The sequence below is a fragment of the Podarcis pityusensis genome, assembly GCF_964106645.2.
Source record: "Podarcis pityusensis genome assembly, chromosome: 5".
NCBI lineage: Eukaryota > Metazoa > Chordata > Lepidosauria > Squamata > Lacertidae > Podarcis > Podarcis pityusensis.
The window spans coordinates 24,512,149-24,529,764 of record NC_138032.1 but is presented as its reverse complement, the minus strand read 5'-3'; the positions used below and the strand labels follow the sequence as shown (position 1 = coordinate 24,529,764).

Here is a 17,616-nt window from a genome sequence, read left to right as displayed (position 1 = left end):
TCAAGCCGTCCCATTTCCCAGACAAGGGCAAAAAAATAATAATAAACCAGTCCTGGAGCTGCCATAGTTATTTCCCCTCCCACTGAAACCAACGACAGGAAAAATAAAATCTGGAAACCAAGTACATAAAAGGAGGGGGGAATCTGCCCCACAACCTTCTAACCCTGGTTGCCTTGCCTGAAGCCTGGCAAGGCTTCAGAAATGGTAGCTCCACCACCATGACTCCGTATTTTTCTGGCCTATGTTGCTATATATTAGTCACATTTAGGTCCCATTGAGATCAATGAGATTTAAATCATGACTAAATTTTCAGATGGATTTAAATGGGACCTAACCTAGTCTGGATCCAACCCCTTCTATACACATCCATTATAGATGAAAGTTGGCTTGCCACTTCCAAAGTACTTTGAAAACAGATTCTGCCTCTACCTTTTCCTCCCCGCCGCTCTTAAAAGCTCTGCTTCCAGAAGAGTTTGAAGAAGAGGAGTTTGGATTTGATATCCTGCTTTATCACTACCCGAAGGAGTCTCAAAGCGGCTAACAATCTCCTGTCCCCTCCTCCCCCACAACAAACACTCTGTGGGGTGAGTGAGGCTGAGAGACGTCAGAGAAATGTGACTAGCCCAAGGTCACCCAGCAGCTGCATGTGGAGGAGCGGAGATGCGAACCCGGTTCACCAGATTACGAGTCTACCGCTCTTAACCACTGCACCACACTACACCCAGATTACATGGGGCCAATCCCATTGTCTCCATCAAGATTTCAACAAAGTCAGATGACTCGTTGTTTAGTAAGGAATGAAGCCAATGTAGGGGGTCTGGTGAAGAAGTGTTCTGTGCCCAGGTAAGGGAACGGATTTGGTAACGGCCATTAAAAACACACCTTAACTTTATCCACAGCTGAGTAATATGCCCAAGGGATACAGTTGGAATCCCCTTCAGCAGGACCAGATCTCTTTGGTATTTTCCAGACATACTCTCTGACTGCACCTGCATGAAACAGATATTTAAAATTGATAAAATCATGCATAGCATGGAGTAATAATAATAATAATTTATTATTTATACCCCACCCATCTGGCTGGGTTTCCCCAGCCACTCTGGGCAGCTTCCAACAAAATATTAAATACAATAGTCTGTTAAACATTAAAAGCTTCCCTAAACAGGGCTGCCTTCAGATGTCTTCTAAAAGTCTGGTAGTTGTTCTTCTCTTTGACATCTGGTGGAAGGGCGTTCCACAGGGCGGGTGCCACTACCGAGAAGGCCCTCTGCCTGGTTCCCTGTAACTTGGCTTCTCACAGTGAGGGAACCGCCAAAAGGCCCTCAGCGCTGGACCTCAGTGTCCGGGCAGAACGATGGGGGTGGAGAAAGGGGAATAGAGGAAACTTTTTTCTCACTCTCTCATAACACTAAAACGCATGGGCATCTAGTGAAGCTGCCCCTCTGCCCACATTGGCAGGGAAGCCCTGACAGCGAGGAGCACCCCAATGCACCCATCCAAATCGCAAGTGGGTGGAAGCTACTACTGATGGCATCCCTGCTGGCAGGTGACAGGCAGAAAGCCCCGAAAAGCAGCATTTCATGGGCAGGACTGGATCCTGTGCTGACTCTGTTCCCACCATGTGACAAGAATGCCCCTCCTCTAGACCTATGTAGTGCAGTAGCCTGAAAACTGGTGTAGCACAGGGATATTTTTTCTGCTCTCCACCTTCTGCTCCTGACAGTAAGAGCTGTTTGACAGTGGAATTTGCTGCCAAGGAGTGTGGTGGAGTCTCCTTCTTTGGAGGTCTTTAAGCAGAGGCTTGACAACCATATGTCAGGAGTGCTCTGATGGTGTTTCCTGCTTGGCAGGGGGTTGGACTCGATGGCCCTTGTGGTCTCTTCCAACTCTATGATTCTATGATTCTATGATTCTGCCCTGGCTGGTGTGAGCAGTTGGGCTGTGGACGCAGAACTGCCTGCACTGGTGGCTTAGGGTAAATGTCAATCCCTACCACTGGTGGCCGAGGGTTAGGATTGTGTCCTATGATAAGAGACACAAGATAGGCATTCTTGGTGGTTGCACGCCCTTCCCCTTCAGATTCACCAACACTAAATCGTATCATCTTCCAAACGTTTTTGCAAAAAACTGAACAGGAGGAATTAAGCCCTTGTGAATTTTCACCAGCTCCACATTCTCTGCTTCTTTTGTCCTTTTGTTATTATTATCCCCATTCTACAGACCTTGAGGCAAGGAAAACAAGATTTTAAAAAGTGAGAGAAATAATGAATGAGACTATTACCTGAACTGGTTTCAGCTGCGTCCGCAAAGTCAGTTTTCACTCCTTGTGCATGAATAGAATAAGGTCTGGAGGCCATGTTTTTAAAAATAATTGTGATTTTATCCCCAACATTTGCAACAAGTAGTGGACCTTGGAGAGATTAAAAACAAATATGTTCTCTAAGACACAGCATTAAAGGAAATTCCAAAGTGCTTTGGAAAACAAAACTGCAAAGACTAATCAGTGCAAAGGAAACCTACAGGCGCTTAAGGCTCAAATTAAATTGCTAGGGCTCTTAAGCACTTAACAGTGTACTTAAATTCAATTGACTTTAATTATATGTAAGCGGGTTTAATTTTCTCTGGATTAAATCCAGTGTTAAGTCTTAAACTTTATCTACAAGACATTGATCTGGTTCAAGCATAATGCTAACCCACAGTTTAATGCAGTGGTGAGGAACCTGTAGCCCTGCAGATGTAGCACATCAAAAAAAGTGCTAATTGTGACATACAGAAGCTGCTGCCTCCTTTCATCCTGACTTGAGACCCACACAGCAAAATTCAGTTCATGCCAATATAACGTTCAATAGCTGTTCTTTCAATTTATAAAGCCAGTACCTAGAATTCCCAGGTGCTCTTTTTCTTCCTTCCTTTCTTTGGCGGTGCTGAATGATTTGTCAGTATATTCTCGATAAACAACCTTCTTGTATTTTGACCCAATGAACTTATCAGTTTTATTTAAGAATGAATTCCCTGGGCTGAAGGGGGGAAAAGTGAAGGATACATTTGAATATGAGAACCAATAAAGTTAAGAGGCACTGGTCAAAAACTCCAGGTATCATTTATGTAACTGCAAATGTGAAAATGTGTTTTACACAAACACATAGACCATCCATCTTCCATCTTCCAACCAGGTAGGCAAAAGGCATTATCAGAGTTCAAGGACAAATTTCAGGCAGGCAGGCAAAAATGCTAAAGGAGAGTGCAAATTCCTGAGGACTAGATAGACAGGCTTCGAAAGGCATCTTTGGTCACTGGGCCTAAGATTCCCCACTCTTGAGTTAAAGGAAGGAACTAATGAGACGCCATTCTGCTTATGGCTGGTTGACATCTCCATATTATGGTTAGGAAAGTCACACACAGTGTGACTGTGTGTGAGGTGTCTTGCCCCATCTATTTTGGGGGTTGGCCCCATCCACTGCTGGAAAGTGGGCTGGGACAACTTTCCACTATGCCTGCAAACAAGACTGAAGCTCAGGAGGGAGCAAACACAGGGAAGAGGTGCTCCACAGCTGACTTTCCAAAGGCCCTGTCTACCTGAGAGGTCCCGATCTTGGCCTCCAGCAGGCCTACCTGACCTGTTAAATTGCAGCCACACTATCTCAGTAAGTCATGTTGGAAAAGTCCATAGCTATTCTGGAGCAACAATCCACCTGCCTGTGATGAGAGTTTAACCAGAGACTGGTAGAGATAAGTGCCTGCAGCCCAGTGCTTAAAAGCAAGGGTTGTGTTGCATGAGTCATTGCATGCCTTGCCAGGTTTAGCAGATCTTACAACTCCAACCATTTCTGACCACTGGTCATGTATCTGAGTTGTATCCAGTTGGAGAAGGCTGCTTTACAGAATGGCAGACCTTATCAGCAAAACAGTGGGTGGAAACTTAAATAGAGGAATAAAGGTAAACTTAAAATCCTGTTGCATCTTAAGCGCTTTGGTATTGTAAGACCCTAGGTCTGGAGTCAACAGTGCCCTTTACTACACTCTGCGAATGTGGCTTTGTGTTAATCAAAGGGTTTGCCTGTCCTCGGAGATGATATGGAGATGTGCCAGTCCTAAATATTTTTTGCACTCTACATAAAAAAGAAACTCATCCCTTGTGCATTCATAAAATAATCCACACAGGGAAGCCGGAAGCAGGGAAAAAATGCTCCCTATGAAATCTGCTACATGAAATGCATAATTCATAGTAGAATCAGGAACACAAGTAGATAAATAGGTACCACTGCGGTGGGAAGGTAAACAGCATTTCCTTGCGCTCTAGTATCACCACTAGTGATACTAGACACCACCTAATTATTGTTTGCCATGCATTCATTACATTTTACATTTAAATATGCCAGAGAAGTATGGCTGGGACAAGTTCCACAGGGGGGGAAGCACTGGGACATCCGATCTCGGTGATCATGGGCAGGAGGCGGAGTTACGCTAAGACCAGACCATGTCATTACCGAGGAGGCAGGTTTAGTCGTTGTTTGAAGACTATCCCTGCCTCCGGGTCTGGCCTTGACCGGATGGATACTGGAATCAACAGGGGAAACCCACATGACCTGAAAGTGTTGCTGTGCAATGCCAGGTCAATGATGAATAAAACCACTGCCATCCACGACTTGATTGTGGATGGAGGATTTGACCTGGCATGTGTGACGGAGACCTGGTTGGAGGAAGCAGATGGACCTGTCCTTGCCGCTGCTTGCCCACCAGGTTTCTCTTACGCACAGCAACCCAGGTCATGTGGGCGGGGAGGGGGGGTTGCAGTGATTTTTAGGAAGTCACTAGCTTGCACCAGGCATCCTACTGGGAAGATCCAGTTCTCTGAGTGCATGTTCTGGAAGTTGGGCAATAGGGGCAGTACAGGATTCCTTTTGGTGTACCGACCTCCCCGCTGCACCAAGGATTCCCTGTCCGAGCTGCTTCAGGTCGTGGCGGATTTTCTCCTGGAGACACCTAGTTTGGTTGTCCTAGGGGATTTTAACATCCATGCCGACACGACCTTACAAGGGGCCGCTCGGGACTTCGTGGAAAGCATGGCCTCCATGGGGCTGTCCCTGAATAAGTTTGGCCCAACTCATAGTCATGGACATGCCTTAGACCCGGTGTTCACCTCTAGTGACGTGGGTGATCTGACACTAAGTAAAAGTGAAACCAAAGAAGTGCCATGGTCAGATCACTTCCTGGTGCAACTGGACTTCTCTGCGACCCTTCCCCTCTGCAGGGAGGTGGGACCAATTCGGATGGTCTGCCCCCGCCACTTAATGGATCCAAATGGTTTCCAGAGAGTGGTAGGGGATGCTTTAGCCCATGTTGATGGCCTTTCAGCTGATTCCCTGGTGGCCCGCTGGAATGCGGAGTTAACCAGGGCTATCGACTGTCTGGCTCCGAAGCGCCCTCTCCGATTGCATGGAGCCCGGACAGCCCCGTGGTTTTCTTCGGAGCTGAGGGCGATGAAACAATCGCTGAGACGGCTAGAGCGTCGGTGGCAGAAAACTCACTCCGAATCTGACCGGACACAGGTTAGAGCTCAACGTCGAGCCTACCAAGTGGCGATAGCGACGGCGAAGAAGACTTTCTTCACCGCCTCTATTGCATCTGCAGAAAATAGTAGCAGGAGACTCTTTCAGGTGGTTTGCAATTTAACGGAACCACCTTTACCACCGGGGCATTGTAAAGACCCCAAGATCTCCTGCAATGATTTTGCAAAGTTTTTTGCAGATAAAATCACTCATATTCGGAAGGAGCTAGACACCACCGTGGGAGCAGGGCCAGGGCGGGAGAGTGCTAGAGCTCTGTCTGGTCAAGTTGCATGGAATCAATTTCAATCCGTTACCCCCGAGGATGTGGACAGGCTGCTTGGACGCGTGAAAGCAACCACCTGTCTCAATCCTTGCCCATCCTGGCTAATAAAAGCAAGCTGGGAAGGGCTGGGCGATGGGCTCTGCGGGGTGGTGAATGCTTCCCTCTGTGAGGGAACATTCCCAGATCCGCTGAAAGAGGCGGTCATTAAACCGCTTCTTAAAAAACCATCTTTAGACCCGGCCAGTATGGCCAACTATCGCCCAGTCTCAAATCTTCCATTCTTGGGCAAGGTGATTGAGCGCGTGGTTGCTGAACAACTCCAGGCACGCCTGGAGGATGCGGACCATTTGGATCCCTTCCAATCGGGATTCAGGCCTCACCATGGGACTGAAACTGCCTTGGTCGCACTGGTTGATGATCTCCGGCGAGCTAGGGACAAAGGTGAGAGTTGTTTCCTGGTTCTGCTGGATCTCTCAGCGGCCTTTGATACAATCGACCATAACATCCTTCTGGACCGTCTAGAGGGGCTGGGAGCTGGGGGCACTGTTATACAGTGGTTTCGCTCCTTCCTCCTGGGCCGTGTTCAGAAAGTGGTGGTGGGGGATGAGTGTTCAGACCCCTGGGCCCTCACTTGTGGGGTGCCGCAGGGTTCCGTCCTCTCCCCCATGCTTTTTAACATCTATATGAAGCCGCTGGGAGAGATCATCAGGGGATTTGGACTGGGTGTCCATCAATATGCAGATGATACCCAGCTCTACCTCTCTTTCAAATCAGAACCAGTGAAGGCGGTGAAGGTCCTGTGTGAGTGCCTGGAGGCGGTTGGAGGATGGATGGCGGCTAATGGATTGAAGTTGAATCCTGACAAGACAGAAGTATTGTTTTTGGGGGACAGGGGGCGGGCTGGTGTGGAGGACTCCCTGGTCCTGAATAGGGTAACTGTGCCCCTGAAGGACCAGGTGCGCAGCCTGGGAGTCATTTTGGACTCACAGCTGTCCATGGAGGCGCAGGTCAATTCTGTATCCAGGGCAGCTGTCTACCAACTCCACCTGGTACGCAGGCTGAGACCCTACCTGCCCGCGGACTGTCTCGCCAGAGTGGTGCATGCTCTGGTTATCTCCCGCTTGGACTACTGCAATGCGCTCTACGTGGGGCTACCTTTGAAGGTGACCCGGAAACTACAATTAATCCAGAATGCGGCAGCTAGACTGGTGACTGGGGGCGGCCGCCGAGACCACATAACACCGGTCTTGAAAGACCTACATTGGCTCCCAGTACGTTTCCGAGCACAATTCAAAGTGTTGGTGTTGACCTTTAAAGCCCTAAGCGGCCTCGGCCCAGTATACCTGAAGGAGCGTCTCCACCCCCATCGTTCTGTCCGGACGCTGAGGTCCAGCGCCGAGGGCCTTCTGGCAGTTCCCTCATTGCGAGAAGCAAAGCTACAGGGAACCAGACAGAGGGCCTTCTCGGTAGTGGCGCCCGCCCTGTGGAACGCCCTCTCATCAGATGTCAAAGCAATAAATAACTACCTGACATTTAGAAGGCATCTTAAGGCAGCCCTGTTCAGGGAAGCTTTTAATCTGTGATATTTTACTGTATTTTTTGTTTCTATGGAAGCCGCCCAGAGTGGCTGGGGAAACCCAGCCAGATGGGCGGGGTACAAATAAATTATTATTATTATTATTATTATTATTATTATTATTATTATTATTGTTTTATTTTTCCTACCATTCCTCCGAAGAGCTTAAGGATAGCTATGTGGTCCCCTGCCCCATCCTTGCACATTTTATTCTCACAACAAATTTGTGAGGTAGGTTAGGCTAATAGCAGGTGACTAGGCTGGTGAGGATTTTGACTTGGGTCTCACCGAGCCTAGTCCAACCACTTGGGATCCATGTCTGCTACAAAAGGATGGAAAGGAAAAGTGAGCAATCTCAGATATGCTTTTCTAGGAATTTATTGTTTGATCTGGGCCTTACCTTTCATCATGGAAGTGATGCCTCTCCTGCTCCCAGGTCCTGCTGGGGGAATAGTCCCATTCTATTTCTACTGCTGCAATGTAATAGGTCTTTTCATGGGTATATACCTCATTATCCTCTGGTGATGAAGCACACTTCCTCACTTCATAGTTTTGTCTCATACCCCCTGTGAAATGATCTGTAGTCATGCAGGCCACTTCAAATACCCCTGGAGAAACAAAGAGAGGAAGCAAACAAATGAATCCAAACCAAGCACACCTAGGAAATATGATGGCCTGGCCTGCGTTGCAGGAACTAAAATAATGGAGGAGCCTCATTAGGCTACGTGCACATCAAGCATTTGAAAAAGCAAAGGATCCTGGAAACCCTTCAGAGCTACAGTCCCTAACACCCCTAGCAAACTATAGTCTCTTGCAGCAAAAACAACAAAGTGCATTGTGGCGTGTTAAAGACTAAAACACTTATTATGGTATCAGCTTTCCTGAAGTGGGTGTCAGCTCACTTCTTCAAATGAATGAAGTGTTATCCCGAGCTGCAGAGATGTGTAATATATAAATTGGTCAAGATGAAGAAGCAGGTCAAGTGGAATATTTTTCAATGTAACACATTGAGGATTCAGAGACAAGTACAATTTTAAAAAATAAATAAAAATAAACCAGCTATCTTTTTGTCCCAAGCAAAGGGGCAACTGAAGGGGTCAGCAAACTTTTTCAGCAGGGGGCCGGTCCACTGTCCCTCAGACCTTGTGGGGGGGCCGGACTATATTGGGGGGGGGGAAATGAACGAATTCCTATGCCCCACAAATAACCCAGAGATGCATTTTAAATAAAAGGACACATTCCACTCATGTAAAAACACACTGATTCCCGGACCATCCGTGGGCCGGATTTAGAAGACGATTGGGCCGGATCCTGCCCCCAGGCCTTAGTTTGCTTACCCATGGGTCACACTCAACAGAAAAGAGAAGGACCAGAATACTATTTACTCATTATGCAATTGAAGGTTCTCAAGAGAAGGATACAAGAGAGAAAAACCAACTCCACTAATTCTTAGCATTTCCAGCAGGAGTGCACACTAGACCACCTCCTAGACTTGAGCTAGAGCAGGGGTTTTCCAAGCTTTTTACACATATGGCCGACTTGAGAAGGCTGAAAATTACCGAGGCCCGCCAGTCACAAAATGGTGGTGCAGGGGTAGAGCCAACTACAGAACAGTGTCGGATGGAGGCAGAGTTTTGCATAATCAGCTAGCAGTTACTGGTATAATTTTCCATTGATATCTAACCTCGCTTTGGAAATTGCTCAACTCTGCCACAGAAATTTCATTGGGGTGAGAGTTCCATAATTAAGTTTTCTTCAAACTAAGTACAGGACTAAGGAGAGATGGCGACTCAGTTTCCCCCTTTTAGAAATAATTTGCTGGTCCAGAGACTGTAAACTGAGAAGTTCATATAACCAAATGGATGGTTTAAAATTAGTAAGTACAATTGTCGTCATTCACCTTCTGAGTCAAGCTTCATAAGAGCTGTGAGAGAGCTATGTGGAAAGAGATTAGCTGTATCCTTTCTTCCTCCTTTAGTCAAAAAGGTATTTCCTGAAAAATGTATTCCATGAATGTCAACCTCTGAACCCAAGCCAATCAAATGCCACGAAACGGTGTCTCCACTACACATCTCAAGGCCTTCCTGGCTTCCGTACATGTATCCATTTAAGGCTGCAAAAGAAAGGTGCAAATTGATGTTTAAACACATTCAGGTTCAAAATCCCACAACTAACATAATATAGTTCAATAGCAAAAAGGAAAGATGCATATTATGTGCTTACAGTTTTTGCAAATTAAACAAGCCATCATCTTCCATCTATTTGAAATATTTAATAACACATGTAGTCCAATCCTATGTATCTTTATTCAGACATAAATTTCACCCTGCTAATAGGGCTTACATCTAATTAAACATGCATCTATACACATATTTGCTGTCTTATCTGGATTCTGCTCCAAGTCACACAGGAGTGAATTGCAGAATCTTAGGATTGGATTCAGCTAAGTCCTACTCAAACTCACTGGAATAAATGAATCTAACAAAGTAAGGAAAGCCAGTTGGATCAGGTCAATTGCCCATCTGGTCCATCATCATGTTCCACAGTGGCCACAGGAAACCCATAAGCAGGATCCAACCACAATAGCATTCTGCCTTCCTGGGGTTTCCAGCAACTAATATTCAGAAGTGTGGCTTCCTCTGACTGCAGCCATCATGGCTAGTATTCACTGATAGCTCTCTCCTCTGTGAATTTGCCTAATTCTCTGTTAAAGCCATCCAAGCTGGTGACCATCACTGCTTCCTGTGGGAGTGTGTGCCATAGTTTATGTGCTGAATGAATAATTATTTCATGGAACAGTGGCTTCTTGATTGAAAGCACCCCAGTCTCCGAAACTATTTCTCCTATTGTCCAAGGAATGAGAGAATGATAAGACTGCAATCTCATTCCCCATTAGTCGCTGAGAAATACAGAGCAATTCTAACTATAGAAATTCTAACTAAGGTCCTTTCAGGAGGAATTTGACCCCACACTTTTGCTGGTTAAGTTCCTGGTGGCTGTATCATGTGACTGAGCATAAGGAAGTTTTGAATAGGCATCGGTCTCTCCTTGTTCTGGGCATGCTCCCAGAATGTCTCTCCTTGTTCTGGGCATGCTCCCAGAATGCCCATTTTGGGGGCTTGAACCTATGTAAGTTCCAATTGCTTACGCTCTATAGGCTGATCCCCAGATGTAGGGCTGGGCCACAGCTGCCTTGGGTGGCAGAACTTCAGTGGAGACTAGCCCCAGCCACCACTGCTGGAGAAGCAAAGAGAAGGGGCTGCAACATTAGCTTCTGGGTTCTGGCGGGATCTTGCCAGAAACTGGAAGCCATTGCCACATCTCATGGGGGGAGGGGGCACTGCCAGAACCTGGAAGCTGTATAACCCCAGTTAGCGAGGTGGGCAGTGGCAGCAGCTGGGGAAGACAGCACTTTACCATTTTGCCTCAGGCGGCAGAATGGGACAGGCCGCCCCTGCCCATCTGAGCCAGGGTGAAAGACCTTCCCCAGAGACCTTCTCTGAATAAGTGTTTGTTTGGGGAGGTGATTGGGGTGGGGGAGATGGGGTAAAGAATTTGGCATCATCATTTCAAAAAACAAAACAAAACAAAACAATAAACTTACAATGCATCTTGTTGGATTCCTGGAAATCTTCATCCTCCTTATTAATCTGCGTAGGATTTCCTCCAGATAGCGCAATATTGTCATCCAGATACCAGCTCAGATTCTCATCGAATACTGTGGCGAGGAGGAAAAACTCCTTGTCTACATTTTTCTGTGGAAAAGAGCAAGTGTAAAAGTGTGGGGGTGGGGACACATGTGGGAAAACACTATTAAACTGGCTGGGGCTAGCTACAGTGGTACCTCGGGTTAAGAACTTAATTCATTCCAGAGGTCTGTTCTTAATCTGAAACTGTTCTTAACGTGAAGCACCACTTTAGCTAATGGGGCCTCCTGCTGCCACCGTGCCAGCAGAGCACGATTTCTGTTCTCATCCTGAAGCAAAGTTCTTAACCAAGGTACTCTTTCTGGATTAGCGGAATAAGTAACCTGAAGCGTCTGTAACCCAAGGTACCACTGTATCTGTAAAACAATGTGCAGCTCCTTATCCAACATCCTTACAAACGCCTTTCAGGTTCTGGGGTGCTTTTTTTTCAAATCACCCAGCAAATGACTTCCTATGCTGCTGGAGATTAGAAAGTCAGGGCTCATCCACACCTCTGCTTGCCGCCTTCCCTCAGGAAAACTCACTATTTACTGCTGAACTGGAGCACACATCAATCGAGTCTTCTATGTAAAGGAGCCAACTCCTAGGAGCTGAAGTCCCTTTGGCTGCCCCAATAAAATATTTGAGGAGGCAGACGCCCCTAAGTTGATGGGCATTGTCATTCAAATGGTGTGCGTGTGTCACATCTTGTGATCTATTGGGGAGGGGGCTTATCTGGGAGCCCCCAATATTTTATCTAAGTTGGCACCCCTGATGTTTGCTCCAACTTAGCACTAAAAAAAAAGGTTTTCTGGAGGATAGCAGTGGGCAAAGGCCATAGCTGTCAACGTTTCCCTTTTTTTAAGGGAAATTCCCTTATTCCGAATAGGATTCCTCGCAAGAAAAGGGAAAAGTTGACAGCTATGGCAATGGCAATGAGTCAATGTGGTGCCCACAGGAACCAGTGCGCCCCCAGTATGGCAGCCAAGAAAAATCTCAGTAAGTATCTTCTCAAAAATCAATAAATCCTTGCTCACCTCCTTTTTTCAGTCTCTACTACATTGAACACATCCCCTTAAAAATGACCACACCTCATTTGATGCCAGAATTTGACACCTATCCTCTCTTCTGCTCCTCTGTTCAGAACAGAAGCACTTCTATCTGTGAGGGTGGATGGTGGTGGCTGATGTAGGTGCCGTTGGGGTGGGGAGAGGTATGCCCACACCATTTTGTCTTTAAGATGTGGCAGCCATTATGCTATGCCCCTGAAGCAGCCATTTTGTGACCAACACTCACCAGAGTTTCTCAAAATCCCAAATGTGCGGCTGGCACCAAAAAGGTAGGTGGTACAAAGAGGAGGATTTCAATTATTCCTGCATTACCTGTTTCCCTGAAGGAAGCAGTGATCCTTTCCTGCACACCAAGAATGGGCCCACTAGGCCAGAGCTGCTGTCCTTGATTGAATCCGATGCTGAATAATAAATCCAAGTAAGGCAATCTGGATCGTCCGGAGTAGGACCCACGGTTTCAGGAACCTCCCACTCATAAGTGAATTTTTCTCCAGGATTCACATGCGAGGATGGGCTTGCAGGTCCTACATTAAGTTCATCATCAAGAAAGAAATGCCCCTAAGTAGTTGTATCATGGGAAGCATGTTAAGAAAGTTGGTTTACCTCGTCCAATGGATGCAACGCAAGATTTACATCATTCCCTTAAGATAAATATTCACCTCCAGAGATGGTGTTGTAGAAGGCACCCTCATTGTCTTTGTTGTAGCTCAGCCCATGCGGCTGAATGCTGAAAGGGTGCGTTGCCCTGTTAAGAAACGTCACCTGGACGGTCTCACCAACTTCTGCCCTCATGACAGGTCCTAGTTAAAAATCACACAAACCCAACAACACAAATTAAAACTATTATATCTTAATCACGGTTGCAGCTCATACTTGCCTCTCAACAAAAGCACTTGAATAAGGTGTGGTACAAAGCTTGTATGGAGATGTGGCTTAGGAAGGGTCCCAAGCGTCAGCTGGCAAGCTGCTCTCATGACCCCCCATGGAAACATCTTGGTGGGAGTGGTCAGACGGGAAGGAAGAGGTCAAGGAACTGCAGGAATCTGACCCATGGGAGGAGCCCAGTGGAGTGGGAGGTGATCAACAGGACCGGGTGGAGGACTTTGGCCCCAGGGAGAGGTCCAGCAGATCGGGAGGTGGTGACCTAGACCCGGGAGAAGGGCCAAATGGGTTGTCAGGAAAATGTCCTGCCTCAATGTCATTGGATGGGGTATCCCAGCCAGTCAATGTGCTGCCCCTGGCAGTGCTCTCTGACAACATAGATCTACTGTCCTCAGGGGAGGCGCGGAGGGATAAACCTGACCGTGAGTCAGCCCTATCGTCTCTACCGCCATCACCAAAAATGCAGAAGTGACTGTACTGGTGTGAACAGACTCCACATGCCCAGCCTACTTGCTTTCCCAGGGTGGAAAAACACTATAGATAAGTGAGAACTTAGATTGTTTTTTTAAAAGGATAAAAAAATCCTGTGGGAAATGTCGTTTTAAACAATTCTTGCTCTCTGGCACCATCTAGTGTTACATGTTTAAAATACATTCAGTTTGTTATTTCTTTACTAATGTAGCTGAGTCCCCAGGTTTGAGTCTTCATACCTCAACCACATGAATGAAGGTGCCCACCCTGCTCTTCGAAGGGAATGCTCAGGTAAAGGTAAAGGGACCCTTGACCATTAGGTCCAGTCGTGGCTGACTCTGGGGTTGTGGCACTCATCTTGCTTTATTGGCCAAGGGAGCCGGCGTACAGCTTCCGGGTCATGTGGCCAGCATGACTAAGCCGCTTCTGGCGAACCAGAGCAGCGCACGGAAACACCGTTTACCTTCCCGCCAGAGCGGTACCTATTTATCTACTTGCACTTTGACGTGCTTTCAAACTGCTAGGTGGGCAGGAGCAGGGACCGAGCAATGGGAGCTTACCCAGTCGTGGGGATTCGAACCGCCAACCTTCTGATCGGCAAGTCCTAGGCTCAGTGGTTTAACCCACAGCGCCACCCGTGAGAGTGTGTCAAATGTTGTGTCAATGTCTTTTTTCTGCCTATCTGCCAGGCTTCCTGACTTTGTAACCAGTAACCCTACTTATGTTTGGGTGCTGTAGAGAATTTTGGAATAAAACTTTTAATGCTAACAACTGACTCAAGAGCCCGAGCACAAGGTCTGCTAGTGGGGGCCACGACAGTAACATTTTGACTCTGGGCATGATGTTCCCCACTCCTGTATTAAAGGACTGTTTTGGTTTCTTTCGTGTCAAGTCTCAGGCTCCCATCCACAGTCACTTTGGGTAAAACCACATTGCCAGACCCCTTTGCAGTAATCAGACACCAAACTAGTGACACCACTGCCTTTACCTCTCGAAAGGTGTGTTGTCTTCAGCCTTGAAAGACTCAGCCTAGGAAACTGAAAATCTCCTCTGCTTTTGATTGCCAGAGGCTAAAAACAGTCTTACCTAAAAGCCCAAGATGTTCTTCACTAGGGAGCCTCTTCCGGCGCTGTGAAAATTCACTGCTGGTATACTCAACGAAAATAGCTTTTTTGTAAGATCCACCAATCCTTTGTTCGCTTTTTTCAAAAAATGTCTTGGACTCCCTGTGCAGCAACACAAATCATTTTCAAGAGCTGCATTCAGTTAACGGCAAAGAGAAAGACATTCTGCATCATACTAAAATTGTTCAGTCCTCATCTCATTCTAATTTCTAATTTCTGTTGTTTGGCTTTGAGTGGCGTAACTTGGAATCAAAGTGATTTGGATGGTAGGACTCCACCTGGAGGCCCAAATGGTCAGTCTTACTGGCAGCATGGAAGAACTACAATGAAGGGATTTTAAAGGAGCAAAAGGTAACAACATCTGCTTCCACACTGGGAATTTGCTATGGACTAGCCACACTTCCATTCACTGACTCTTTACACGACATTCTGAACAACTTTTTTAAAAAAATTAATGGAATAGCTGCACAATTTCCCCAGGTATAGATGTCCTCTTGTGCTGCTGTACCAGCTAGTCATGACCTGCATCAATTGCTCTATTTCCTAGATTGCTGGTGACATTCCCTTCCCTGTCTCTCCTCTCTAGGAATCAGTTCTATCACATTAACCTTCCTCTTTCCAAATCGCATCACCTTTTCAGTCAGTGGCCTCAACTGTGGCAGCAAAGAAGGAGAAGAGCCGACCAGACTCTCACATTCCACACCCTCCAACAAGTCCAGGCCTAAAGCCAGGATGTGTATCTTCTGGGTCACGTAACCCGCAAGAAAGCACAGAGCTCAAAAAACGGGGTGTCCCGATGTAATTGGGGCACTTGAGGGGTATGACGTTCCTATCCACCACTGAGGCAACTGATAGGTAAATTTAAAGGTAAAGAACCTTTGGACAGTTAAGTCTGGTCAAAGGCAACTATGGGGTTGCGGCGCTCATCTCGCTTTCAGGCCTAGGGAGCCAGCGTTTGTCCAGACAGCTTTCCGGGTCATGTGGCCAGCATGACTATACCATTTCTGGCACAATGAAACACTGTGACAGAAACCAGGGTGCACGGAAACGCCGCTTACCTTCCCACCTATTTATCTACTTGCACTGGTGTGCTTTTGAACTGCTAGGTTGGCAGAAGCTGTGACAGAGCAATGGAAGCTCACCCCATCATGGGGATTCAAACCACTGACCTTCTGATCGGCAAGCTCAAGAGGTTCAGTGGTTTAGGCCATAGCGTCACCCGTGTCCCTGAGGCAACTGATATGCACAAGGCAAAGGGTAGGGCCAGGACAGGGACCCCTCTTACATTAATGAGCCTCCCCATAGCTGCAGCAACAGGAACCCAAGAATGGCTGGGAGCTGCCATTTTAATTTCCCACAATACCACAGAGTGCCTAATGTAGTGTCATGCCTTGTAGGTAATTGAAGCTCACAAGCCTAGCTGCTCAATGTTGAGAACCCAAGGTAAGTATAAGCCCTGGTGGGTCCTTTGGGGGCACTGCGTCCCCAGCAGCTGCCCTAGGATGCCAGGGGCTGGTACCAGACCAGGGCCACATCTTCTTGTGCAGACTTGACTCTATACTTCCCTCCCTGCTAAAAAAAATCTGAACATACAAACAAAGGAAAGGCACTGCTGGATTGGATTGTTCCACACACCCCTCCCAGACAGCTGCTTATGAAGACTGAACAGCTCTGTTGGTGAGTGCATTGGAAGCACACATTTTTTTCATGCAATCATCTGGCTGCTGTTTGCTTGATAGCTTAAAAGGCAATACTTACTCATCCAGAATTAATGGTTCCCCTGTGAAGTTATTTATTCCAGATGGGCCATAGTTCCACACATGTTCCTCTGCTGCAATGTAATAGTGCCTTGCTATGGTGCTCTTCTTGGGAGAGGGGATATGGCTATTACAGTTTTTCACTTCAAAAATGGCCTGCATGCCGCCTGAAGAAAAGAAAGACAGAACACATGGCATTAGGATACTTCAAATTCTGGGAATCTCTGCAAACAGACTGAAGACTGTTTAAAGTTAAAGGTTTGCTTCAATAAGCCCCAGGTCCATATTTCCTCGTGAAGAATCATCTTAACATGAAGCACTGTAAAAGCTATGAGCATTCACTTGCTTGTGTTGATCAGCAAGAATCTGCAGCAGCTTTCTACAACCTGGTGGTCTCCAGATTTTTTTGACTACAACTCCCAACATCCCCAGGAAGCAGCTGTGCTGGCTTAGACTAATGGGAGACGTAATCAAAAACATATGGGAGCCACAAGATTGGAGAAGGGTGTCTTTCATGAGTTATCAGAAACTTATAATTTTATTCAGTATATCTGAGCAGCTCAGTTAAGCAAATTTGTTAGAGAAAGTGAAATGAATTGCTCCCTAGCGCAGACTTGTTTTCTCCTGTTCAATTCCCCCTGAAAGCAATGAAATATCATCAAGGCCCATCACTCTCTAGGGGACTTCCTATATTGAATTTAAAGAATGCAGCGACAAAGAGCCCCATTTGTGGAGCTTCACCTGCCAGCTGTTCCAGGCTCTGGGCAGCTGTATTGCCTGTTTTTCCCCCAAGAGGATTAAAAGCCAGAAACACCTTTTACAGGAACAGAGGCAGCAACCTTGTAAAGGATTCTGCGGGGCTGTGGATTCTGTAGACCCCTGATCCAACCCAGCTCATGGTCTGCCCAGATCTGATTATTTGCAATTTGAGTTTGATGAATTCCTTCCTGATCCCCAAGCACACCCACTGCTTGCATGTGGGCCCCAGTGGGTTGGTCAAGGATGAAGCTGGCCCATTTGACAAAAAAGGGAGCCACCCCAGATTTACAGGTGTGGGAAAACTTTGGGCTTCCAGATGTTGCTGAACTACAATGCACACCAGCTCTAGCAAGCATGGCTAATGCCCAGGGATAATGGGAACCTGTAGTGCAGCAACATCTGGAAGGCCAGAGGTTCTCCAACCCTGATCTAAAGTCTCTGTCCTTTTGCCTGTCTCAA

At 46.8% G+C, this 17,616-nt stretch overlaps 1 protein-coding gene across 6 annotated transcripts in view; it reads right to left on the bottom strand.

The window, feature by feature from the left end:
- CP (ceruloplasmin) overlaps window positions 1–17,616 on the bottom strand; it is a 33,235-nt gene that overhangs the window by 4,696 nt on the left and 10,923 nt on the right. For all 6 annotated transcript variants that reach the window (XR_013987030.1, XR_013987031.1, XM_081007819.1 and 3 more), the window contains 10 exons: window positions 16,400–16,565; window positions 14,604–14,743; window positions 12,824–12,964; window positions 12,477–12,688; window positions 11,013–11,163; window positions 9,309–9,521; window positions 7,809–8,016; window positions 2,878–3,017; window positions 2,282–2,410; window positions 883–989 (listed from right to left, as the gene is read on the bottom strand). Coding sequence is in view for 4 of the 6 variants with exons in the window: in XM_081007819.1 (XP_080863945.1) it covers window positions 883–989; window positions 2,282–2,410; window positions 2,878–3,017; window positions 7,809–8,016; window positions 9,309–9,521; window positions 11,013–11,163; window positions 12,477–12,688; window positions 12,824–12,964; window positions 14,604–14,743; window positions 16,400–16,565 (1,607 nt within the window). In the remaining 2 variants the exon portion in view is untranslated. The remainder of the gene's footprint in view (window positions 1–882; window positions 990–2,281; window positions 2,411–2,877; window positions 3,018–7,808; window positions 8,017–9,308; window positions 9,522–11,012; window positions 11,164–12,476; window positions 12,689–12,823; window positions 12,965–14,603; window positions 14,744–16,399; window positions 16,566–17,616) is intronic.